Below are 27,308 nucleotides of genomic sequence, written 5' to 3' on the forward strand. Positions count from 1 at the left end.
CTGCAAGGCTTCTCCATCCATGGGATTTTCCAGGCAAGGATACTGGTGTGAGTTGCCATTTCCTTCTCCAGGGGATTTTCCTGACCCAGGGATCAAACCTGCACTGCAGGCAGACTCTTTACTGTCTGAGCTACCAGAGAAGCCCTTAAAATGGAGTATTTGGGTGCAATCTCAATCCCATCTCTTATGTTGTTGGAAGGGAGTGTTTGCTATGACCAATGTGTTCTCTTGGCAAAACTCTGTTAGCCTTTGCCCTGTTTCATTTTGAACTTCAAGGCCAAACTTGTCTGTTACTCCAGGTATCTCTTGACTTTCTGCTTTTGCATTCCAGTCCCCTATGATGAAAAGGCCGTCTTTTTTTGATGTTAGTTCCAGAAGGTCTTGTAAGTCATCATAAAACCGTTCAACTTCAGCTTCTTCAAATGAGTGGTTGGGGCATGGACATGGATTACTGTGATTTTGAGTGGTTTGCCTTGGAAATGAACAGAGATCATTCGGTCATTTTTTGAGATTGCAAAATGCAGTACTTGGGTTCAATCTGTATACAGTCAGCAAAAACAAGAGCTGGAGCTGACTGTGGCTCAGATCATGAGCCCCTTATTGCAAAATTCAGGCTCAAATAGAAGAAAGTAGGGAAAGCACTAGAGCTTTCAGTTGTGATTTAAATCCCTTGTGATTATACAGTGAAAGAGCAAATAGATGTAAGGGATTAGATCTTATGGAGTATCTGAAGAACTGTGGGTGGAGAGTCAACATTGTACAGGAGGTGGTGACCAAAACCATCCCAAAGAAGAATAAATGCAAGAAGGCAGATTTGTTGTCTTAGGAGGCTTTACAAATAGCTGAGGAAAGAAGAAAAGTAAAAGCAATTGAGAAAGAGAAAGATATACTCAGCTGAATGTAGAGTTCCAGAGAACAGCAAGGAGAGATAAGAAGGCCTTATTCAATGAACAATACAAAGCAATAGAGGAAAACAATAGAATGGGAAAGAGTAGAGATCTCTTCAAGAAAATTGGAGGTTTCAAGGGAACATTTCATGCAAGGATTGGTACCATAAAGGACAGAAATGGTAAGGACTTAACAGAAAAGGTTTTAAGAAAAAGTGGCAAGAATACACAGAAGAACTATACAGAAAAGGTCTTAATGACCCAGGTAACCATGATGATGTGATCACTCATCTAGAGGCAGGCATCCTGGAATCCAAAGTCAAGTGGGCTTTAGGAAGCACTGCTATGAACAAAGCTAGTCAAGGTGATGGAATTCCAGCTAAGCTATTTCAAATCCTAAAAGATCGTGCCATTAAAGTGCTGCACTCAATGTATCAGCAAATTTAAAAAACTCAGCAGTGGCCACAGGACTGGAATAATCAGTTTTCATACCAATCCCAAAGAAATCAGTGCCAAAGAATGTTCAAACTAATATACAGTTGCAGTCACTTTCACATGCTAGCAAATTTATACTCAAAATTCTTCGAGCTAGGATACAACAGTATGTGAACTGAGAATTTCCAGCTGTAGAAGCTGTATTTAGAAAAGGCTGAGGAACCAAAGATCAAATTGCCAACATTTGTTGGATCATAGAGAAAGCAAGGGAATACTGGTAAAGCATCTACTTCTGCTTCATTGACTATGCTAAAGCCTTTGACTGTGTGGATCACAACAAACCATGGAAAATTCTTAAAGACATGGGAATACCAGACCACCTTGCCTATCTCCTAAGAAACCTGTGTGCGGGTCAAGAAGCAACAGTTAAAACCATACGCAGAATGGTTCCAGATTGGGAAACAGGTTTGACAAGGCTGTATGTTGTCACCCTGCTTATTTAACTTCTATGCAGAGTACATCATGTGATATACCAGGCTAGATGAATCAAAAGCTGGAATCAAGATTGCTGGGAAAAATATCAACAACTTCAGATATGCAGATGATACTGCTCTAATGGTAGAAAGTGAAGAGGAAATAAAGAGCCTCTTGATGAGGGTGAAAGAGGTGAAAAGCAGTGAAAAAACTGGCTTGAAACTCAACATTCAAAAAACTAAGATCATGGCATCCAGTTCCATCACTTCATCAGAAATGGAAGAGGAAAAAGTGAAAGAAATGACAGACTTTATTTTCTTGGGCTCCAAAATCACTGCAAATGGTGACTGCAGCCATGATATTAAAAGATGTTTGCTCCTTGGAAGAAAAGCTATGACAAACCTAGATAACATATTAAAAAGCAGACATCATTTTGCGAGAAAGGTCCATATAGTCAAAGCTGTGTTTTTCCCAGTAGTCATGTACTGATGTGAGAATTGGATCATATAGAAGGCTGAGCACTGAAAAATTGTTGCTTTCAAATTGTGGTGCTGGAGAAGCCTTTTTGAGATCTCTTTGCACTGCAAGGAAATCAAACCAGTCAATCCCAAAGGGAATCACCCCTGAATATTCGTTGGAAGGACTGATGCGGAAACTCCAGTACTTTGGCTATGTGATGTGAGGAGCCAACTCATTGGAAAGACCCTGATGCTGGGAAAGACTGAGGGCAGGAGAAGTGAGTGGCAGAGGATGAGATGGTTGGATAGCATCACTGACTCAGTAGACATGAACTTAAGCAAACTGCAGGAGATTGTGAAGCATAGGGAAGCCTGGCTTGCTGCAGTCTATGGGGGTTGCAAAAAGTGGGACACAACTTAGCAGTTGAACAACAACACAACATGTATTTTTGTTTATGAGGATTACATGAAATAAACCAGTTAAGTTCGTAATATACTCACCCATGATGTGAGTCTATAAAATTTTATCTCCTTCCTTCTTCCCCCAACACCTTTTTTCTTCACTTTAACTAAAAATCCTGGAATCTTACCTTAAGATACTTTAAAACTTCTGTTATTGTCCAGCTCTTTTTCACACTGCCAGAGATTTACTCTTTCCCACTCTCTTCACTCTGGTTTTATACGACCAGCCCAGTTTGGCTAATACGAAAAACTGGTTCAAACTTTTATCTCATTGTATATGTGTCTGCAGAATGCTGCTGCTGCAGCTAAGTCGCTTCAGTCGTGTCCGACTCTGTGCGACCCCATAGACGGCAGCCCACCAGGCTCCCCCGTCCATGGGATTCTCCAGGCAAGAACACTGGAGTGGGTTGTGATTGCCTTCTCCAATGCAGGAAAGTGAAAAGTGAAAGTGAAGTCACTCAGTCGTGTCTGACTCCTAGCGACCCCATGGACTGCAGCCAAGCAGGCCCCTCCATCCATGGGATTTTCCAGGCAAGAGTACTGGAGTGGTTGCCATTGCCTTCTCCAGTCTGCAGAACACTGTGCTTCTAAAAAAAATCAGAAGAATACTGGTAAATGAATGTCTGTACTCAACTATTTGAAAATAAGTTGCAGACATAGTACTTTACCTCTCAAGATTTCAAATGTGTTCCTAAAGGACAATTACAAAGTAATCACAATATTTTTATCACACCCCAAAATTTAACATTGATATAATGATTTTATCTGATATATAGCCATTATTAAAATTTTCCCAGTTGTTCCTAAAATGTCCCATATGAAAAAATTTTTTTCCATGCAAGGTCCAATCAAAAACTATGTATTTCATTTGGGTAAAAAGTTTCTATAGTTTTTCATATAAAAGGATCACCCAGCTTTTTTTTCTGTCTTTCATCACATTGACATTTTTAAGGAGTTCTGGCAAACTGTTGTAGAAATTCTCAGTCTGGATTTGTCTGATTTTTTTTTTTCTATGTGATTAGATTCAGGTTAAATATTTTAACAAGAATCATATACAAAAAAAGTAGTTATTAAATACTATGGTCTCCTGATCTTGTTACTTGCTTAAAATTATGGGGAGTCCAAAGAATTTTTGTTTGTGTGAATTATATCTATCAATATTTGTTATATTAGAATCAAAACTGATAATTTTTAAAACATTTTATTAACTCACTTAAAAGGCAGCAAACCCATAAGATGTTAATTTTCCAATCCAGAAAAATTTAATGGCAACAGTGACATTGTTTTAAATTTTTAAGTCATTTTAATGTCTGCCTTAATTGAATGCAGCTGTGTCTCATAACTTTGTCTGCATTTAATCTGTTGCAATATGTTGTTTTGCTTGAAGCATATGAAGAAAATGCAGCATCACACAGATACGTAATTGGAAAAAGGAGGAGTTTTTTAATAGTCTTTTCATCCTTCACAGGTGGTGGTCATTTCTTTAGAGATTGCGAAAGGGTGATATTCTACTTCTGTTATTCCTTCTGATTTTATCAGCTTTAAAATATTTTTTAGAGTTCATTCTCTCTTCCAAAAGGCAATTTAGACGTATTTGTTGCTCAGTTATTTCTTTTTAATTATCAGTTTTCAAAGTAATAAGTTTATACCCTGGTAACCTCCAGTAGTTTACATTGAGTTCATTTTGTGTTCATGGCTTTTTATCTAGTCACTGTGCTTTAATGGGGCTTCCCCAGTGACTCAGCATTAAAGAATCTTCCTGCAAGGTAAGAGACGGGGGTTCAATCCCTGGGTTGGGAAGATCCCCTGTAGGAGGCATGACAACCCGCTCCAGTATTCTTACCTGGAGAATCCCATGGACAGAGGAGCCTGGTGGGCTACAGTCCATGGGGTCGCAAAGAGTGCTCACAAATGAGGCGACTTAGCAGGCAGGATAGTGTTTTAACCACTTAAACTAAATTATTTTTGATGTAGAAATTGTCTTATCTTTGGTCAGGATGACGTGAACACACTTCATTAACTCAGTAACATGAAACTCAGTCACAATAGAACATCCCAGTCCCAACTTGTACATTTCGCATCCTGGTGCTGCATCAGCCATTTCTCCACAGAGCTCTGATTGCTTTCAGATGAAAATGATATTAGACTCAGCGATCAGTCTGCATCCTAGCATTTATTGCTGCTGTGATTGTCTTTGCTTCTGGGCATTTTCAGTGGACAGACCTAGAAAATACATCTCTGAAAAAAACGGGGCAATCATGAGTTAGCACCAAGGCTTCCTCAAGTGTGGCACTATTTCCATCTTGGACCAGTTAATTCTTTACTGTGGGGAATGTCCTGTGCATCGTAGGATCTTTAGCCACACCCCAGTTTCTCCTCAGCACCTAACTCCTCATTTGTGTAAAACAGCAGCGTCCCCGGGCACTGTGTAATGTCCCAGAGTGGAGGTGGGGAAAAGAGGCAAAATTGCCTCTAGTTGAGAATTACTAGTTTACACTTATTTTTCTAGCAAGGTTTAAATAACTCCCTAATTGTTTTATACTCACACCCATGCACACCATTTTTTTCTTCAAAATGCCACTATCAGGATGACTTTATTCTTCCATCAGATCAGATCAGATCAGTCACTCAGTCATGTCCGACTCTTTGCGACCCCATGAATCGCAGCACGCCAGGCCTCCCTGTCCATCACCAACTCCCAGAGTTCACTCAGACTCACGTCCATCGAGTCAGTGATGCCATCCAGCCATCTCATCCTCTGTCGTCCCCTTCTCCTCCTGCCCCCAATCCCTCCCAGCATCAGAGTCTTTTCCAATGAGTCAGCTCTTCGCATGAGGTAACCAAAGTATTCTTCCATAGTTTGCATGAAATCTTAGTCCAATCCTACAGTTTTTAATCAGAAGAAAAATCTTATTTCCGAATCAAAATGTACTGGCCAGCAATACAGTAAAAACTGCAAACTCTAATCTAAGTTGGAGTCTCTCCTCTGCCCTTGCTCAGCACTGCTTGGGGCCTGAAGCCTGTAGGGAAGAAAGAACAAGGTCACCTCCTTCTCACCCTGCTCACTCTCGGAAGAACCATTAGAGCTACTTTTGACCTTTTCAGGGCTAAGGTATGGGAAAGGGGTTGAAGGGAGAGGAACAGATGTCCATGGCATGTACACACGTGACTGTCCCTAGAGTTCTCTGTGTTTGGTGGAAGATCATAGTTGACTGTTTCTCTGGCAGGATACTTTGGTGGGACTCCGGGGGATATGCCGCTGGGAAGCCCCAGTTGTATCCTGTAATGCAGGTGATGTTTCTGTTCTTTTCTGGACTCCTCAGGTCTGGATTTCTGGTGGTCAGCCCTACACAGACTCTCTCTGTTGGATCACACTGCCTTCCATGCTGTCCTCATAGGTGGACATTTTTACAAAGAAAGAGGAAAGTTTTTATTGACATAAATATCTTCAGAAAAAGTACTTTAGTTAAAGATGTAGATGTTAATGAATTGTTGTCAGTCACTCAGCCACGTCCAACTCTTTATGACCCCATGGACAGCAAATCGCGGAAACTTTGTTACCATCACCCTCAAAAAATGTTTCAAATCATTCGCTTTCTAAAAGTCCCCTCGCATCCCGTCCAATCACTCCTTAAAAGTAGCTATCATCCCAGCTTCTAACATCATAGATGGTTTTAACTGTTTTGTAAATTTTTATGCCTGAAATTATACAGTGTTTTCCTGTGTCTGTTTCTTTCCCATGACATTATACTTACAGAGTCCATTCACATTTTTACATGGGCTAGACATTTATTCTCATTACGGTATGATGTATTAAATGAATAAAGTACAGTTTGTTTATAAATTATGCTATAGATGATAATTTCGATTGCTTTCAATTTGGGGCTATTTATGAACAGTTTCTATAAAAATTCTTATACAGATTTTATATATATATGTATACCTATCCTTACAATATAAGTTTTTTCATTTACCTCTCCCAGGACCCTGGGAATTTCACTGGTCCTAGACTATTTGTTCTGTGATGCAGGTTTATATAACATGGTAGTGAAAATCACCTCTGAAAAAGGCCAAGATTTTTGTTTATTTGTTTTATTTTTAGTCATGAATAATTCCTCTCCCAAGTCAAAGTTTTGGACACATTTCTGGCTTAAATGGTATATTCTTGGTATTGTATTCTTGGTATTGTATTCTTAGTATTGTATTCTTGGTATTATTTTCATGAATAAGGCAGCCTTTTGAGCGTCTCCATCCTACGGAGACTTCAGTTCCTGTCCCTGTCTTCCAGATGGCCTAATGTCATGTACTCCAAACCCTCATGAGCTTAAAATGCTAGCTCTCAGCTCCTGGGTCCCTTATCTGTATCTGCAACTATTTTTGGACTACTGCAAAGTTCAATCGGATTTATCCCTCCGGCTTTCATATCTTTCTTTTTTTCTGACTTACGAGATTTTCTCTTTTTTTCCTCTTCCTTCCCTCTCTTCCTCTCTTTCTCTTTCCTTCTCTCCTCCTTCCTTCCTTTACTATAATTTGTTGACATGCCTCTGTCATAATTTACCCAGCATTTGTGTGTTTATGGTGGAAAGAGTGTCCTCATAAGCATCAGCTCATGTTACCTCAAGCCTAAATTTTTGTAGGTTATATTGTACATTTTTTTTCCTTTGGTCCTTTATCTGTTGAACATATACTCATTTCTCTTATCATTTTGCTACATATTTCCCTCTTCTTATCATAAAAAGACATGAAAAATTGTGACTTGACTTAAACCACAGTGAAGTGTGCTCACTTGTGCTCTGAGAGGCAACACAAATAATACAGATTTCTTATTTTAAAGGTAAATCTCTTTCTAGCTTATAATAAAGAGATTCAGTTAAAATGGAATTTTAAGCCTGTTTTAAGAGAAATTTTAAAAGGATTTTTATTTTTCAGGTATCTAAAATTTTTGTATGTCACTAGGCAAGTAAAACGGTCATATTTTAATAGTACTTTTATATTCACAGAATGTGATTTTTTAATAATAGTAGTGCTTGGAAGTTATATTAAAATGGTAAATATAGAGACCAATTAGAAATAATATATAAATATAATCATTCAATAGTCCCTTTTTTGTATGTCATTAAACAAATTTTTCTAAAATAATAAAAATTCTCTGGTTTTCCAAAGATATCTGTTAAAAAATAAGCTTGGTGAAGGTGCTGCATGTGCCTCATGGTTTACTAGTATAAAAAGGCAAGGAATTTACTGAAATAAAAGTCATTCTGTAATAGTAAATATTGAAAGGTAGTAAGTAAAAGTCTGGAGCAAGTGATTTTTATATGACATTAAGTGAAACATTATAATAAACCTTTTATTGTTGAGTATCTTATGACTATTGTTGCTGAATATATATATATGACAGTAAAACAGTGCATGTAATTAGATAAGCATGTTTCCAACAATATTTATCAAACTCTTATTAGACACAAAACTCTAAAGACCTAGTTTTTACTCTCACAAAATGTGGGGAGAAACAGGCACATAGCATTTACAAGAGGAATACCTTGAATATGCAATTGCACAAAGAAATGGCCAGATCTTTCTATCATCAGTCAGGTAAGACCAGACTTGAAAGATGAGTAAGAATTTGCCAAGCAGATAAATTTGAAAAGGGAGGAGAGTCATAGAGACATGTTTCCTAAACTCATATTTCAAGAGTTTAGGAAAAGACAGTGATGTCAGTACAACTGGAGCATAAAGAAAATAAAAGGGAGTATGTGATTTAGAAGAAATCTTGGTAGTTAGCACTTATCTTTTGCTTTTCCCACCATAAAGGAGGTAAGAGATTTTCCAAGGAGAAAGAAAGCAAGGTTCTCTATTGTAGACTTCAGGTAATCGTTCCTCAGGTTTCAAGAGGGGTCAATGATGCATATGTGAAAGTGGAGATGGAGATGGTATCTCCTACTTGGGTAACTCCTATTGTTGATCACATGCCACTTATCCTGTTTGTGGTGGCCTATGAGAAGGGGACGACAGAGGACGAGATGGCTGGATGGCATCACCGACTCGATGGACATGAGTTTGAGTGAACGCCAGGAGTTGGTGATGGAGAGGGAGGCCTGGCGTGCTGTGATTCTTGGGGTTGCAAAGAGTCGGACACAGCTGAGCAACTGAACTGTACTGAACTGATAGGTTATAAATTGATGAAGTGGGGAAAACCACTAGACCATTCAGGCATGACCTAAATCAAATCCCCTATGACTATCCAGTGGAAGTGAGAAATAGATTTAAGGGGCTAGATCTGATAGACAGAGTGCCTGATGAACTATGGACGGAGGTTCATGACATTGTACAGGAGACAGGGATCAAGACCATCCCCATGGCAAAGAAATGCAAAAGCAAAATAGCTGTCTGAGGAGGCCTTAGAAATAGCTGTCAAAAAAAGAGAAGCGAAAAGCAAAGGCGAAAAGGAAAGACAGACCCATTTGAATGCAGAGTTCCAAAGAATAGCAAGGAGATATAAAAAAGCCTTCTTCAGCAATCAATGAAAAGAATAGAGGAAAACAATAGAATGGGAAAGACTAGCGATCTCTTCAAGAAAATTAGAGATACCATCTTTACATTTCATGCAAAGATGGGCACAATAAAGGAAAGAAATGGTATGGACCTAACAGAAGAAGAAGATATTAAGAAGAGGTGGCAAGAATAAACAGAAGAACTGTACAAAAAAGATCTTTACAACCCAGATAATCACGATGGTGTGATCACTCACCTAGAGCCAGACATCCAGGAATGTGAAGTCAAGTGGGCCTTAGGAAGCATCACTATGAACAAAACTAGTGGAGGTGATGGAATTCCAGTTGAGCTATTTCAAATCCTGAAAGATGATGCTGTAAAAGTGCTGCACTCAATATGCCAGCAAATCTGGAAAACTCAGCAGTGGCCACAGGACTGGAAAAGGTCAGTTTTCATTCCAATCCTAAAGAGAGGTAATGCCAAAGAATACTCAAACTACTGCACAAGTGCACTCATCTCACACACTAGTAAAGTAATGCTCAAAATTCTCCAAGCCAGGCTTCAGCAATACGTGAACCATGAACTTCCAGATGTTCAAGCTGGTTTTAGAAAAGTCACAGGAAGCAGAGATTAAATTGTCAATATCCACTGTATCATAGATAAAGCAAGAGAGTTCCAGAAAAATATCTATTTCTGATTAATTGACTATGTCAAAGCCTTTGACTGTGTGGATCACAATAAACTGTGGAAAATTCTGAAAGAGATGGGAATGCCAGACCACCTGACCTGCCTCTTGAGAAATTTGTATGCAGGTCAGGAAGCAACAGTTAGAACCGGGCATGGAACAACAGACTGATTCCAAGTAGGAAAAGGAGTACGTCAAGGCTGTATATTGTCACCCTGCTTATTTAACTTATTTGCAGAGTACAGCACGAGAAGCACGAGTATGGATTAAGCACGAGTATGGATTAAGCACAAGCTGGAATCAAGATTGCCGGGAGAAATATCAATAACCTCAGATATGCAGATGACACCACCCTTATGGCAGAAAGCAAAGAGGAACTAAAGAGCCTCTTGATGAAAGTGAAAGTGGAGAGTGAAAAAGCCAGCTTAAAGCTCAACGTTCAGAAAATTAAGATCATGGCATCCAGTCTCTTCATGGCAAGTAGATGGGGAAACAGTGGAAACAGTGTCAGACTTTATTTTTTTGGGCTCCAAAATCACTGCAGATGGTGGCTGTAGCCATGAAATTCAAAGACACTTACTCCTTGGAAGAAAAGTTATGACCAACCTAGATAGCATATTAAAAAGCAGAAACCTTACTTTGCCAACAAAGGTCCATCTAGTCAAGGCTATGGTTTTTTCAGTAGTCATATATGGATGTAAGAGTTGGACTATAAAGATATCTGAATGCCAAAGAATTGATGCTTTTGAACTGTGGTGTTGGAAAAGACTCTTGAGAGTCCCTTGGACAGCAAGGAGATCCAGGCAGTCCATCCTAAAGGAAATCAGCCCTGAATGTTCATTGGAAGGACGGATGTTGAAGCTGAAACTCCAATACTTTGGCTACCTGATGCGAAGAGCTGACTCATTAAAAGACCCTGATGCTGGGAAAGATTGAAGGCGGGAGGAAAAGGGGATGACAGAGGATGAGATGGTTGGATGGCATCACCAACTCAATGGACATGAGCTTGAGCAAGCTCCGGGAGTTGGTAATGGACAAGGAGGCCTGGCGTGCTGCAGTCCATGGGTCCTCAAAGAGTCGGACGTGACTGAGTGACTGAACTGAACTGAACTGATAGCTTATAAATACTTCTGAATGTCTTGTAATTCCTGGTAATGAAAGAGTGGGTAAACAGCAAGGAAGTTAGAACATAGACTGCAGGGTGGTTTAATAGAGAGACTTTTATAGACTTGTTATATAACCACAGTGTGTATAAATTTGGCAGTATGCAATTTGAACCATCAGTCTATGATTTATGAGAAATCAGCAGCTGGATCTGGACATGAATGTGTTTTTTGAATCGAGGATATAAATTTGTCTGAAGAAAAGTGGTGGCAGCAGACATCATGCTGAATTTGCTACCATCACAGTTTAATCTTTTGCAGACTTCCCAGATAATGCTGTAACAGAGCTAGTGCTTTTAGGCGTGAATTTTCCTCATCTGCATGTACAGCCAGGTATTTGATGGATTAATACATATAATGGAGTTGTCCTTTCTGCATTCTTGCCTTTTTTGGTGGCTCTGAGTATTGGGCAAGTGTTGTGATACAGAGTCAGGTCTTAGGCCTCATGCCAAGTTATCTTAGTCACCTCCAGTTGGAATTGACGGGCTGCAACATTTCTTAGGTCAAAAGATCTCGTAGAGATTAACCTCTAACTATATATGTCCTATATTTTGCTTGCATGATGCTATATCTGCTTTGCAGCCCAATATTCGTGTTGAGGATGACCATAGCTTAGAATGCATGGAGCTTCCAGATATCTTCCATTCTTTATGGAAATCTGTGATGATATGAGGCATGCCAGTTCCTCACAGTAGTGACTTCATGCCAGTAGTCTTAATTACCAGAGATTCTCCTTCCCATCAAACATCAAATTTTAAAATGCTCAGCTGTTTTTCCCTCAAGAGTTATAAGAATTGCATTCTATTTGGTAACTATATATTTTACTTAAATATATCTTTCAGTGTGTTTAGTACTTGCTATCCTTCACACCAGACTGCCTCCCTCATGCATCCTCTGTTGCAACTTACCTGCTGTTAGTCAAACTAAGCATTTCGGAATCCCTTTTGGAAGAGTGGTGTATTGGGGCCTTATTTCCTGATTTTATGCATATTTGAGAATGTCTTTCTGTTGACTTTAAAAGTGAATAAATTGGCCAGTTTTACATTTCTTTGGTCACCTCTAAAACAGATCTGTCTGTATTTGGGATTTAGGATGTGTCAGTAAATCATAGTTGTAGTAGACATTCCCTAAGTACTCGCTATATGATTAACTATTCCAAGCTCTTATGTGAGCTCGTTTAGTTATTAAATGTGACCCAAAATACTAACAGTGTCCTCCTTTTACTTGCCATTGGTCACCAGCTAGCAGGTAGTGAGGCTGAAATGTGAACTGATACAGTATTGCTCCAAAGTTCATACCCTTAATTTCCTATGCAACCTTTTGGGTGAATTAAGCTAAAATTTCTGCCTGTGTGACATTAAACATGTTACTTAACTTCCCTGTGCATCAGTTAACTCTATAAAATGGAATCGATAGTACCTCCAAGATTGAGTTAATACATGCAATAGCTTGTAACAGTGGCCAGCACATAGTAAGGGCTTAGTAATTGTTGCTGTTATTATCATCTTAGAGACTGTAATCTTCAGATATGAGCTATGAACAAGCAATCTGATTTCAGTAAATGCTCTTCTGCGCTACCGTATCAATAATTAAGATGCATTTCAGTTAAGTGGGGAAAAGGATTACTCAAAAAGCAGTATTGGAACATAATAGACACTCAATCAATACTTGTTGAATTAATGAGAATTTTCTAAAAGTGTGTATATATTCACTTAACAAATAGATGTTAAATACCTTCTAGATCTGTATAGATAGACTGGAGGGAAACCCGAAAATGAAAGTAGTTGCATGGTAATGAGATTGTAGATAATTTCCTTTTTTCGAATTTATGCAATCTGTTAAAAAAATTCTTGAATGACACAGTTTATGAAACAACTTGACCAGATAACTACTGAATTCTTTTTCATATGTTGAGTTCAAGATACCTACCAGGAGGTGGTTGGAAGGTCAGAGTTTAGGATGAGATTTTGGAGCCATGCACAGATGATGAGATTATCCACATGGTGTTTACAATGGAATATAACATATAAGGTGGAGAAGGAAATGGCAACCCACTCCAGTATTCTTGCCTAGAGAATTCCATGGACAGGGGAGCCTGGTGGGCTACAGTCCATGGGATCGCAGAGTGGGCTGCCATCTATGGGATCGCACAGAGTCGGACACGACTGAAGCGACTTAGCAGCAGCAGCAGCAGAGCACACAGCATACAACATATAAGGCAAAGGCAAAGGTATGGACAGTGGGAACTTAAAAGGAATGGTTGGAAAGAAGATGAAGAGTCAGAAGAGATGTGCTTCACATAAAAAAAGCAGGGGCAGGGGGGACCGGTGGAGAGAGAATTACCCATGGCAGATTGTACAGAAAGTCAAGAAAGAGTCACTGCACTTAAGAACGAAGACATTGTTGATGGCATTACTCTGTTTTATAAGCACAGTGGACATATAAGCCCAGTTCCGATAAGCTGAGGAGTAAAGGTTGAGATGGTTGGATGGCATCACCGACATGAGTTTGAGCAAACTCTGGGAGTTGGTGATGGACAGGGAGGTGTGGTGTGCTGCAGTCCATGGGGTCGCAAAGAGTCAGACATAACTGAGCGACTGAACTGAACTGAAAAGTAAAGGAAACTGATCAAAGGCTGCAAGTGCAGATGACTTTTTCACCAACTTAGATAACAAAGAAAGGGATGAAGTCAAGGAGAATTAAGAGTGAGACACACAGTTCCGTTTGTTTTTTTTTTTTCTTGATTATGGAATTTTTGAAATGGAAAAGCTTGAGGAGAAAAGAAGACATCCTTGAAAGGGGAGCAACTGAAGATTTTAGGAGGAAACTGATGGGGAAGGTTTGAAAGCAGGTAGAAAGGAATGGTTTTAGCAACATGCAGTGAGTACCCTCTAATGGGGACATCTTCTCTGAGACACTGAAGGAGGTGCTATTGTAAATCATTTAGAAACGGAAAAGAGACCACTTAGAAGCATTCCAGCTACAGATGGTTCAGGCTTTTTTCCTGGATGTTTTTGACAGAGGAGTATAGAGAAGAACAGCCTGCCCTTAAACAAGGGCAGTTACATCTCTGAGCACCGTTTAAGTGTGTTCTCTAGAGAGAATGGAAAAATCTTGCTTTCTGTTCTCTCATGAGAAATCAGTGCAGAGTCAAGATAAATTATCATAAATAAATAGATAAACTTACATACACTTTTGGGCTTCTCTGGTGGCTCAAACAGTAAAGAATCAGCCTGCGATGTGGACACCTAGGTTCAATCTCTGGGTCAGGAAGATCCTCTGGGGGAGGATATGGCAACCCCCTCCAGTATTCTTGCCTGGATAATCCTCATGGACAGAGGAGCCTGGCGGGCTATATTCCGTGGGGTCGAAAAGAGTCGAACGCAAATGAGCGACTAAGCACAGCACAACACAAACACTTTTACTCCCACAGTCATTCCTGTAGCCTGAAAAATATATATATATATGTATATATAAATTAAACCGGAGTCCAATTAGAAAGTAGCATGCAGTGCATTCCACTAACCTAGAGGGCATAGTTGTGGAGCTTCATAACTGCTCTTTGGAGAGGGGCAAGGGAATGAGCACTAGTGTGTGAGAGTGGTGGTGGTGGTTTAGTCACTAAGTGATGTCTGACTCTTGCAACCCCATGCCCTGTAACCCACCGGCCTCCTCTGTCCATGCAATTCTCTAGGCCAGAATACTGGAGTGGGTAGCCGTTCCCTTCTCCAGGAGATCTTCCTGACCCAGGGATCTAACCCAGGTCTCCTGCATTGCAGGGGGATTCTTTATCATCTGAGCCACCAGGGAAGCCCAGTATGTGAGAGTACATGAATAGAAGTTTGTGGAGGAATCTGTTTTGCAGCAAAGACTATCTGATTTTCTAAAACGTCCCAGGTCAAGAATCATTTTGTTATTAGCTATCTCATAAAACGCGGCCTTTGTGCCATTTATTGTTGCAGCGTAGCCTTTTCTTGCTCAGTTAAATACACATTTAAAGGATCTCTGTGTTCCTTTACTACAAACTTTGGTTAAAAAAATGGATCTGATTTTAATGTCAACTAATACAAAATACTGGGCTTCCTGGGTTCTTCAGTGGTAAAGAATCTACCTGCCAAGCAGGAGAAGTGGGTTCACTCCCTGGGTCAGGAAGATCCTCTGGAAAAGGAAATGGCAACACCCTCCAATATTCTTGCCTGGAGAATCCCATGGGCAGAGGAGCCTGCTGGGCTGCAGTCCTTGGGGTTGCAAAAGAGTCAGATGTGACTTAACAAGTAAACAACAATATAAAATAGTATAGGAAAATTCCATGGTATTTTAAAATTGAAAATTTCAACTTTTAAAATTATTTTTAAGCAATCTGATGATGTTAAAAGTCTCACAGTCTATTTCATAGGAATTCAATGGAAAATAAGAAGTGCCAAAGCAGTAAATATTCTAGTTAATATTTATATGTCTAAGCTGACAATTTTTTTCATTTTTATTTAACCTAAATAGATTGCTCCATGCCTTATTAAATATAACATATTTTGGTTTAAATAATCATCATTGTTGAATATTAAACTTTTTCCCCAGACTTTTTGAAGGGTATAAGTAACCACTTATACAAAAACCCATCACAAAATGAGCACAGGGTCATGTTTTACCCTAATTTCTTCTGTAATTCTCTCCTGTCCTTCACTGAGTTTTTCTCATTGTTTTAAATTGCTCTCACTTTATCATTATTTCTCCCCATCCTGTTTTATAATTTTAGCCAAGATAAACAAGACAGTAAAGTCAATACAATCAGTGATAGTTTTTACATGCTATTCAAGTTCATGAGATTCTTTAAGAGTGAATTTGCTCCAAGATTCTCCAAAAGAATTAAGCACATAGGTTTTATTAAAAAGTCTATCACAGAGACTTCTTTGTCTATATCTGTTCTCTTGAAGGTTTATATGTTAAAAAGAAAAGGTTTTACTAGAACTTGACTATCTTAACACACTAATGCTTATCAGCAACATGTACCTAATCTTGAAATAATGGTGATCTAAAGACATGGTGATCTGCTGACACCATTAATAAGATGCACAGAAATATTTTACAAAAGATGTTTAAAGGAGTTCTGGAATTAGCTTCTAAGATGTGTTCCCCTCATTTAGGCTCCTGAAGGTGCAGGTTTATTGCACAAGGTTAGAGCATTACAAGCATTCAGCTATGCCAAGCAAGAGGCCAGCTGAGACAGTCATGCTCTTGCTAATGTGCACCTCTCCTCTTTTAGTTGTCACTGCATAAGCTTTCCAGCAGTCTTTAGATATTTTAAATAATTGTTCCCTATTTTTTGTTTGTTTTTTTTTAGGACAGCATAACTACTTATGTGCTGGAAGAAACGATTGCATTGTTGATAAAATCCGCAGAAAAAACTGCCCAGCATGTCGCCTTAGAAAGTGCTGTCAGGCTGGCATGGTTCTTGGAGGTAATGATGATGTTTTCATCAATAACTGTCTGATATTTATATTAACTAAATTCTGTCTGATGTTTGTATTATAAAACCATGGGTCAGAAAATCTTAGTTTTCTTATTTCTATCTTGATTATTGGTGTCTGGATGAAGCAGCTGATACCATTTTATTAACACTGTAGATTTCCAGCAGATTGAAGTTTGTTATAGATACGTAGTAAACTTTTTTGTCTATATTGCTTGTAAGTAGATGTTATGGGAAGGTCGGGCTTTCCAGGTGGCGCAGTGGTAAAGAATCCGCCTGCCAGTGCAGGAGATGCAAGAGACACGGGTTAGATCCCTGGGTCAGGAAGATACCCTGGAGTAGGAAATGGCAACCTGCCCCAGTATGCTTGCTTGGAAAATTCCATGGACGGAGGAGCCTGGCAGGTTACAGTCCACAGGGACACAAAGAGCTGGATGTGACTGAGCACAGCATGGGGAGTTCACCAGCCTCTCGTTAAGTGACGCGGGTTGAAGTGTAGGCTCTGCTGCTCCCCACCATGTGGCCTTGAGTACATCACCAGCCCTTTCTGGGCACCAGTCTCTGTCTGCAAAATGAGAGCAGTGAAGTCTCTTCCAGCTCAAATACCAATTCTGTGAACTGAATAAGTACATTAATCTCCATCTCTTCCTGCCTCCATCAACCCCTCCCTTTCGATGACCCTTCCTCATTCTCTTTAAATAACTGAATATTGAGCCCTTACACTTACCAGGTACTATTTTAAGTTCTGGGAGTTCTACAGTGAGCAAAATGGACCAAATCTCAGCCTTCATGGAGCTTACATTCTAGGCAGAGGAGAGCAACACATATACATATATACACACACACACACACACACACACACACACACACACACACAAGCAGAGACATTACTTTGCCAACAAAGGTCTGTCTAGTCAAGGCTATGGTTTTTCCAGTAGTCATGTATGGATGTGAGAGTTGGACTGTGAAGAAAGCTGAGCACCCAAGAATTGATGCTTTTGAACTGTGGTGTTGGAGAAGACTCTTGAGAGTCCCTTGGACTGCAAGGAGATCCAACCAGTCCATTCTGAAGGAGATCAGCCCTGGGATTTCTTTGGAAGGAATGATGCTAAAGCTGAAACTCCAGCACTTTGGCCACCTCATGCGAAGAGTTGACTCATTGGAAAAGACTCTAATGCTGGGAGGGATTGGGGTCAGGAGGAGAAGGGGATGACAGAGGATGAGATGGCTGGATGGCATCACTGACTCAATGGACATGAGTTTGAGTGAACTCCGGGAATTGGTGATGGACAGGGAGGCCTGGCGTGCTGCGATTCATAGGGTCGCAAAGAGTCGGACACGAATGAGTGACTGAACTGAACTGAACTGAACTAATGTATATATATCAAGTGATGATAAATGTTATGCAGTGTATTAAGCAGGGTTCATTAATGGGAATCTCAGAGAGGGGCTTCACTCCTGAACCCTTTACTCTGATTAAAATTTTCATTTTAGTCATTTCCTAAGCAGTAATATCTCTAAAATCCTGAATTTGATGTAGTAGTTCTAATTTTTCTACAACGAGCTTTTAAAATTCATGATTTATTGAATACATATCTAATAAACCACCGGCCACAGTTCATATACCATAAATGGTATCTGTTACCTTCTGAGAAGGAGTGTATGAGACCAACATTTTTTGACTGCTCACTGTGTTAAGCACCCTACTTAGTTCTGTCTCTACAGCCTGTGAACATGTACAGTCTAAGCCCTAATAAATAATTGTCAAACAGAAGAGTGAGTGATTTAAGAGTGGTGCCAAACATTATTATGCAGATAAAACAAAGGAATGAATTAATTCTATCTGAGGGAGCTGGCAAAAGCTTCCGAGAGGAGGCTTTCAAAGAATGAATACAAACGTTATCAATGAAAATGGAGAAGAGTATTTACAATGAAAAACATGATGCATTGTAGTGATGATTTTTCTGGAAAGTCAGTTGTTTAGTGGGAACAACAAGAAATGAAGCTTGAAAGTTACCTTGGCCCAGCTGGGTTCTGGAGGTTGAACTCTGTTCTGTATGCAGTAGAACCAGTGATCTTTCTAACAAACTGTGGACCATCCATGGAATAGAGCCCACATTTCTAAGTGCAGCACACCACCCCTTTCCGCACCGAGTAACTGCCCTCTCTTTTTCTAAGCCCTTCTCCCACCAGTCCTGGGGGAACCCTACCCTCCAGTCACCAACACTCACCTGTCTTTGCACACTTTTGATTTTTGCCTGCACTGTTCTTAAACTCCTTGTGAACTGTTGTATTTCCTTCACATTAAGTTCAAGCATCATATTTTTTGTGAAATCTTCCCATCTGCATAGTCACTGCAGAGATAGGGGTGGGGACAGTTAAATGTAGTGCTTTTCATGTCTGGGGAGGCTGAGCGTCCTTGAGTCAGCCTGGATTGGACCTTGCACTACCGATACTTACTTCTGCATTCCTGCCCTTCCAAGGGGAGACTGACCCAAGTGGGAGTGATGAGACCCAGCAGCTCCCCCTCATCCCAGCCCACACGAGGGACCGGAAATTCACTTTCTCTCTCTCCTCCCACAGTTTCTTGTATTTACATTCTTCTTTGTACTTCCTTCCTTGTTTTATAACTATTTACTTGTATCCCATTCAACGATTTCTCCTAATCCAAGTTTGAGTTGTTTACAAACAGGAATTTCATTTTAGTGTTTCAGCACCAAAGTACTTGTTTAAGAAGTGCTCACTAATATCTGTGACGATTATTTTAAAGTCAGAATCTGCCTGCCAATGCAGGAGATATACGAGATACTGGTTTGATCCATGAGTCAGGAAGATCCCCTGGAGAAGGAAATGGCAACCCACTCTGGTAGTCTTTTTTTTTTTTTAATTTATATTTTATTGAAGGGTAATTGCTTTACAGAATTTTGCTGTTTTCTGTCAAACCTCAACTCATTATTCGAGAAATGCAAATCAAAACTACGATGAAATATCACTCTGGTATTCTTGCCTGAAAGGTCACATGGACAGAGGAGCCTGGCAGGCTACAGTCCATGGGGCTGCAAAGAGTTGGACTTGACTCCGCACACAACGTACTTGCATGCATTCTTGAATATAAGGTCCAATGTAGCCATTACTAGAACTCAAGAAAGAGTGATTGGAGGAGGCAAAGGGGATGTGGTTTCATGTAGTGTTTTTCATTTTGAGGAAAGGCGCTAGCCCTTAAGCAGTCTTCCATTCCATGACTGAATTTATTTTACTGGTCTCAACTGTTATAATGGAAAAGTGATTTAAGATGCACTAGTGTAAAAATGATGAGACACCTGGCCACTGAGAAACTTGAGTTTGTTCAGAAGAGAGATTTGGGGGTTCCAACCAGCAACAAAATAGATGCTCAGTAAGAAACAGAGTGATGAGGAGAAGAGAACTTCAGAGAAGACTCGGAACCAGGATGCAGGGGGAGGGTTCGAGTCTAGGGACAGAGCGTAAAGCAGCATCAGAGCAGGGTCAGCAGCAACAAACATCCTTGTACCTGTGACTTTGTGTGTACCAACTGAGAAGTCCTCTAGGCTGTATATCTAGAAAGCTAGTCAATTTCTGGTTCACTGGGATATTGTGTACCTTTAAACTTACTGTTACCTAATCACCAAATTACCCTCCAGCATCTTTGCTTCTACCAGTGTTTGAGAGCTCTTGTTGTTATGATGTTATGTATCCTTACCTGTGTTTTCAGCCTTTTAAATTCTTCTAATTTGATGGTCCTAAAATTTATATCTAATTTTGTTTTAATTTGTGTGTCCTAGATTATGGTGAGAGAAAATATTGCTGTATTTCTTGGCCGCTTGTACTTCCTGTTCTATGATTTAGCTATCCATAGTTATTGGCCATTTTTCAACAGTATTGTCTTTTTTGTTACTGATTGATACAACTTACATCTGTACTCTCCTAATTCTGTATTAGCTACATACAATTTATGTCTTGACTTTTTACCTTGTTTATAATATCTTTTTTCTAATTTTTATATGATCATATGTGTCAGTATTCTCCCTTTATGTTTCTTAGCCCTGAAATTGTATAGATAATTTACTGAAAATCATCTAAACTCTTAAAAGTTTATTTTTATATTCAAGTCCTTAACTTCCCTACAAGTATCTTTTTTTTATGTAGGGAGACAAGAATGAAACTTTATTTTCTATATGGATAACCAGTTGCCAGAGCACATTTACGGATAAATGGTTTTCAGTAGTTTTTGATGCTGCAGTCCTATAGAAGTAAACATGTTCTGAGCCTCCACGCTGCCTCAGATCTATTCACAAGTAAATTATACATATGTACTACTATCAAATTATATATTAATGATACTTATTTCTTTTTATTCCCTTACTAAAATATAAGTATTTTTCTAGTACGCTAGTTACAAATTCCACTGGAACTTGTAGTGCTATATCTGATGTATATCAAAATTACATATGTATTTACTTCTCTTCCTGGTTTCTCTGATCTGTTGCATTGTTTATACCTGAACCACTACCACACACTCTGAAGTGGTATAGCTCTCAAACTGTGTTTCAATACCTGGTAGAATAAGTCTCCCTAAATTGCACTTTTTCCAAATTATTGGCTTTTCTTGGCCCTCTGAATTGTACTTAAAAAGTTTGATGCTTAAAAGGTTTATTCACAATGGTATCTAACACTTAAAAACATGAGTTCTAACCCCTGGGTCTTAGTTATATATCAAAATTCTTTGCCTCTTTTTTTCCCATCAAATAATCTTTAAATCCTGTGGTCATCATCACAAACTGGGAAATACCATTTAATTATTTCATAAGTGGCTCTTCACAGAGGTTTATTAGAAAGAAGCTGGCAGCACACTCTTTTATGTCTGTCCTGATGTTGTTCTTCCTGAGAGAGTCAGTGGCAAAGGTCTGGGAATCAGTAATCCAACTCCTGGAAATCAGGAAGAAGGTAGTAAATTCACTGGATCAGATTCTAATTACTAGCCCTGTGTTAAAATTCTGGAGTAAGGGAGGATGTACTTGTGGTCTTTTGAGAATGAGAACTTCTTTTTCATGATGATGAGAAGTGCTCAAAGTTCAATTCTTCAATAATTAGAAGAGTTTCACTGAAGTAATAATTGCCTCGACATTACTGAAGATAGAGCCTGTGTTCTCCCCCTCCCTTCTTTCCATGCATCCTTCCTTCTTTTCTTCTTTCCTCTTCATGTTTGTCACTTTTCTGAGGTTTTGCATTCCTAATGTAATTGTTGTTCAGTCGCTTAGTCATGTCCAGCTCTTTGTGACCCCATGGACTGCAGCACGCCAGGCTTCTCTGTCCTTCACCATCTCCCGGAGCTTGCTCAAACTCATGTCCATTGAGTCAGTGATGCCATCCAACCATCTCATCCTCTGTCATCCCCTTCTCCTCCCACCTTTGATCTTTCCCAGCATCAGGGTCTTTTCAAACGAGTCAGCTCTTCTCATCAGGTGGCCAAAGTGTTGGAGTTTCATCTTCAGCATCAGTCCTTCCAATGAATATTCAGGACTGATTTCTTTTAGGATGGACTGGTTGGATCTCCCTGCAGTCCAAGGGACTCTCAAGGGTCTTCTCCAACACCACAGTTCAAAAGCATCAATTCTTCAGCTCTCAGCCTTTTTTATTATCCAGTTCTAGTACATGACTACTGGAAAAACCATAGCCTTGACAAGACAGACGTTTGTCAGAAAAGTGATGTCTCTGCTTTTTAATACGCTGTCTGGGTTTGTCACAGCTTTTCTTCCAAGGAGCAAGCATCTTTTAATTTCATGGCTGCAGTCACCATCTGTAGTGATTTTGGAGCCCAAGAAAATAAAGTCTGACATTGTTTTCATTGTTTCCCCATCTATTTACCATGAAGTGATGGGACCAGATGCTAATATAGAGTCATTTGAATAACAATAGATGAAACAGAAGAGAACATTGACTGTTGTAAACAATGCTGCAATGAACATGTATTTTCTAGTTAGTTTTTTTTTTTTTTCCTTCAGATAAATACCTAGAAATGACATTACTGGATTATATGGTAGTTCTACTTTTAGTTTTTATTTGAAAACTTCCATGCTGTTTTTCCAATTTAAATTCCCACCAACAGTGCGTGAGAGTTCCCTTTTCTCCACATCCTCATCAAAACTGTTATTTCTTGTCTTTTTGATGATAGGCATCGTGACGGGTGTGAGGTAATGTCTCAGTGGGTTTTAATTTGCACTACCCTGATATTAGTGATATTGAGCAACTGTTCTTGGCCATCTCTATGTCTTCTTTGGAACAATGCCTATTTATATCCTTTAACTATTTTTCAATTAGATATATGATTTGCCAATATTTTCTCCCATTTAGTACTTAACCTTTTCAATGCAACATTATTTACAATAGCTATGACATGGAAACAACCCAAGTGTCTATTGATGGGTGAGTAGATAAAGAAAATATGAGGTATATTATATATATATATATATATATTTGTATGTATGTATACACACACAGTGAAATATTATTCAGCAATAAAAAATGTCATTTTTGGCAACATGGATTGGTTGGACCTTAAGGGCATTATTCTAAGTGAAATAAATCAGTGAAAGATAAATACTGTATTATCTCCCTTATATGTGGACCATAAAAAATGAGCTCAGAGATAGAGGACAAATTGTTGGTTCCCAGAGGCAGGCAATGGGGGTGGTGAAATGTGTGAAAATGGCCAAAAGGTACAGAGTTTCAGTTATGAAATTAATAAGTCAGGGCTTTCCTTGTGGCTCGGTGATAAAGAATCCACCTTCCAATGCATGAGATGCTGGTTCAGTCCCTGGGTCAAGAAGATCCCCTGGAGAAGTAAATGGCAACCCCCTCAAATATTCTTGCCTGGGAAATCTCATGGACAGAAGACACTAGTGAGCTACGGTTCTTGGGGTCACAAAAGAGTTGGATACAACTCAGCAACTAACCAACAATGTAATGTACAACTTGGTGACTAAGGCTAATACTCGATATTGTATGGTATACTGTATTGTATATTTTAAAGATGCTAAGTGGGTAGGTTTTAAAATTCTTATCACAAGAATAAAATGATTAGTAGCTATGTATGAGATGGATGTTAACTAGACTTTATTGTCGTGATCATTTCGCAATATACACAAATAATAAATCATTCTGTGATACATCTAAAACGAATATATCAATTTTGCCTCAGTGAAAAAGAGAGAACATGAAAATATTTAAAAGAGTTAGCAAAATCTTATGATAGAGTATCAAAGGTCAGAAATATTAGTGTTTCTTACATGTCATGACGTAGATTTGCAGGTTTGCTTCAGCAGCTATGGTCTGGTTATGAGAATTATGTTTGAGTTACTTGGCCTCTGAGTTGCATATGATTCTTGTTTTTAATGACTCACTTCCCTTACCTTCACTAGGTCACAGTGAACTTTTGCATTTTGTTCATTGCTGTACAGTACTGAGTAGGAAAGATAGTTATACTCTGAAGGACGGTAATATATCTTCTAGTTTAAGTGTTCTACTTCTAACTTGTTTCCTTTAGAAAATATTTTGTGTAACAACTCATAATTTTTTTTTCTGAAATGAATATAGCTCTGTATCTTGTATTTATTGTAAAAATGTTAGACTATTATAAACATACTTAGCTCTTTCAAAAATAAGTAGCCTTCTACATAAAAGAATGATTAAATGCATGGTTATATTGCTGATTTTTTAAAGCTGGAGACTATTTTTATAGGTTTGTTTTTGTTTTGTTTTGTTGGTAGAGAGGCTTATCCTCAAATTTTAAAAGGTTATGTTTGAAAGCAGTTTCTCTCTTACCTCCTCCTACACCTAGATTGGCTTCATTCTCTTGGCAAAGAGCTGCAGCTTTCTGGGCTGCAAGATTGTGTGGTAAAGTGTTTTGTTTTTTCCTCCTTCTACACTTGAAGACAACAGAGCCTCAATTTATTTTCTGAAGAATTCCAAAATTCATGACTTTGGGACGCTGAAAAGTACCTTTTCTGGAAGTTCAGATGCCTCCTCTATGCTTGTGATTACTATTTAAAAAATGAAATCTATCCTCTCTAATGCAGGAGTTGCTGTGGGTGATGCCTGCCATCTACGTCTTTAGAACTCTCGTGGTCTTCCTCTGATGAGCACCTCCTTTTCCACCCAAACCCTAGACTTTCATCACCAACCCCTGCAGAGACAGTACTCACACTGCTTCCCCACGTTGGCGTATTGAAGCCTGTAGCTAAATAATGTATTTTGGTCGCTGCCCTAAACTTCATCCCATACACACTTGGTAAGGATATTCCTTAGAGTATTCATTCTCACTTCTTTGCTTCGAGTTTTATGGGAGTTTGGAAAGGCTGCTTTTGTGGCTGCCAGCCTGGACAGTTCAGCTGTGTCTATCAGTATCTCCTATTCTCTAGACACAGTAAAAATTTAGGGTTGAAGGGTACAAGGATTCCCTTTTATTTGCAGTCTGGCTTGTTTGAAAGATGGAGACATTTACTCTTTTAAAAACTCAACTCTAATATACTTGTTTGGCAAGTATCTATTTAAATCTTATACTTCCTATTCTCTAGCATTTTTGAAGTATTTTGATATGGGAAGTAGAATTAGATCCTGAAGGAGAAAAGACAAGCTAAGTCAGTGCTGCAAGGGGTTGTGAGAGCATAGTCCCAGTGAACTGATCCCAGAAACATCATCCTTTTGCTAATCCAAAGTAACTGCATGTATCTAGACATAATCTACTGTAGGGGTAGTTGCTGGTAAATTGACCCAAACTACAGCATCAAGTACAGATGTGAAAGTTCGACCATAAAGAAGGCTGAGTGCCAAAGAATTGATGCTTTTTAACTGTGGTGTTGGAGAAGACTCTTGAGAGTCCCTTGGCCTGCAAGGAGATCAAACCAGTCCATCCTAAAGGAGATCAGCCCTGAATATTCACTGGAAGGACTGATGCTGAAGCTGAAACTCCAATGCTTTGGCCGCCTGATGCAAAGAGCCGATGCATTGGGAAAGACCCTAACGTTGGGAAAGATTGAGGGCAGGAGGAGAAGGTGGCGACAGAGGATAAGATGGTTGAATGGCATCACCGATTCCATGGGCATGAGTTTGAGCAAACTTTGGGAGATAGTGAACAGGGAAGCCTAGTGTGCTGCAGTTCATGGGGTCACAAAGAGTCAGATACAACTTAGCGGCTAAGCAATAACAACAGTGATGCTTACTATAATCCTCATAATGTCAAAGGATTTGCACCATTACTTGTCTACTGATCTTTACCCTCTATTTCCCCATTTGATTCTCAGAAAGCATTCTGGCTGTCATAAAATTTCTATTTCAGTATCCTACATAAAATTCTTCACTTACTTCTACTTAGCAGGTCCAGGATTATCTTGTGAGATTTTATATCTCCATTCAATATAAAATATTTTTGCCAGAACTAAGACAAATAGCACAAAGAAAGGCCCAGCAAAGTAAACAGCTCTCATTTTCAAACATGATCTAGAAATAATACTCAGTATTATTTTATTCAGTCTAGTAGATTACCTACATATTTACCTATTTGCTTGATTTTTTTTCTAATTCACAAAGTCATCCAGTTTATTTTTGAAATAAACTTTATAAGTTCCTTCTGTAAGAATTTGTGATACTCATTCACTCTTTATATTTCAGAAAATATCTCTATTGCACTTTTAATTAATAATTTTGCTGGTTATAAAACTGAGGGTTGAATTTTTTTCCCTCTACTCCTTACTAATGGAAAGGAAATGGCAACCCACTCCAGTATTCTTGCCTAGAGAATTCCATGGACGGAGGAGCCTGGCAGGCTACACTCGATAGAGTCACAAAAAGTCAGACATAACTGAGTGAGTATCCATACCACCCCTAACTAATGTTGCTGCTGCTGCTAAGTCACTTCAGTCGTGTCCGACTCTGTGCGACCCTATGGACAGCAGCCCACCAGGCTTCCCCGTCCCTGGGATTCTCCAGGCAAGAATACTGGAGTGGGTTGCCATTTCCTTCTCCAATGCATGAAAGTGAAAAGTGAAAGTGAAGTTGCTCAGTAGTGTCCGACTCTTTGCAACCCCATGGACTGCAGCCTACCAGGCTCCTCCGTCCATGGGATTTTCCAGGCAAGCGTAGTCTGCTCTTTTTGCTTGTATAATTTTTTCTGAGAGTTCTCCCATGTATCTAATAGTAGTTTCTGTGAGGTAATAATTTCTCTGAATTTGTAGACAATGTTTTTTATACTTGGTTCTCCAATTTCACTCTAACATAACTAGTTTTAAATTTAGTTTTATTTGTTCTACTGGAAATCATTGTAACTTCTAAATCTGGGAATTTATGTCTTCTATAACTACCAGAAGCGTTGAAAGCATCCCAGTATTCTTCAAATATTTCCTTCCTTTTCATTGCCTCTTTCTCCCTCCAGACTACCTCTTAGACATATATTAAGTTAGTGCGTGTGTCTTCCATATCTCACTTTTCCTGTTTTGTTGTCTTTCTGTTCTATATTCTGTGTAATTTCATCAGTTCTGGCTTCCAGTTCACCATTCTTTCATTTTAGTGTTTTTTTTTTTTTTTAAACATTCTACATGGTTCATTTATAAATTTACCTATTTCTTTTTAACTAGCATTTCCATTTCTGGTGTTTTCATTACTTATTATATATTTTTAATAATTATAAAATATCTATTGCAAATATTTGTATTCAGTAATTTCAGAGCCCCATAGCTCATCATATAGTTGTGCTCTTCTGGTGTGGTGGTTAAAAAT

At 39.0% G+C, this 27,308-nt stretch overlaps 1 protein-coding gene across 3 annotated transcripts in view; it reads left to right on the forward strand.

The window, feature by feature from the left end:
- The window catches only part of PGR (progesterone receptor), a 111,215-nt gene that overhangs the window by 40,042 nt on the left and 43,865 nt on the right, over positions 1–27,308 (forward strand). For all 3 annotated transcript variants that reach the window (XR_015141765.1, XM_086338905.1, XM_086338907.1), the window contains exon 3: positions 16,395–16,511. Coding sequence is in view for 2 of the 3 variants with exons in the window: in XM_086338905.1 (XP_086195031.1) it covers positions 16,395–16,511 (117 nt within the window). In the remaining variant the exon portion in view is untranslated. The remainder of the gene's footprint in view (positions 1–16,394; positions 16,512–27,308) is intronic.

The sequence above is a fragment of the Bos grunniens genome, chromosome 15 (assembly GCF_055505025.1).
Source record: "Bos grunniens cultivar Pamir isolate PY7600 chromosome 15, Bosgru_T2T1.0, whole genome shotgun sequence".
Lineage (NCBI taxonomy): Eukaryota > Metazoa > Chordata > Mammalia > Artiodactyla > Bovidae > Bos > Bos grunniens.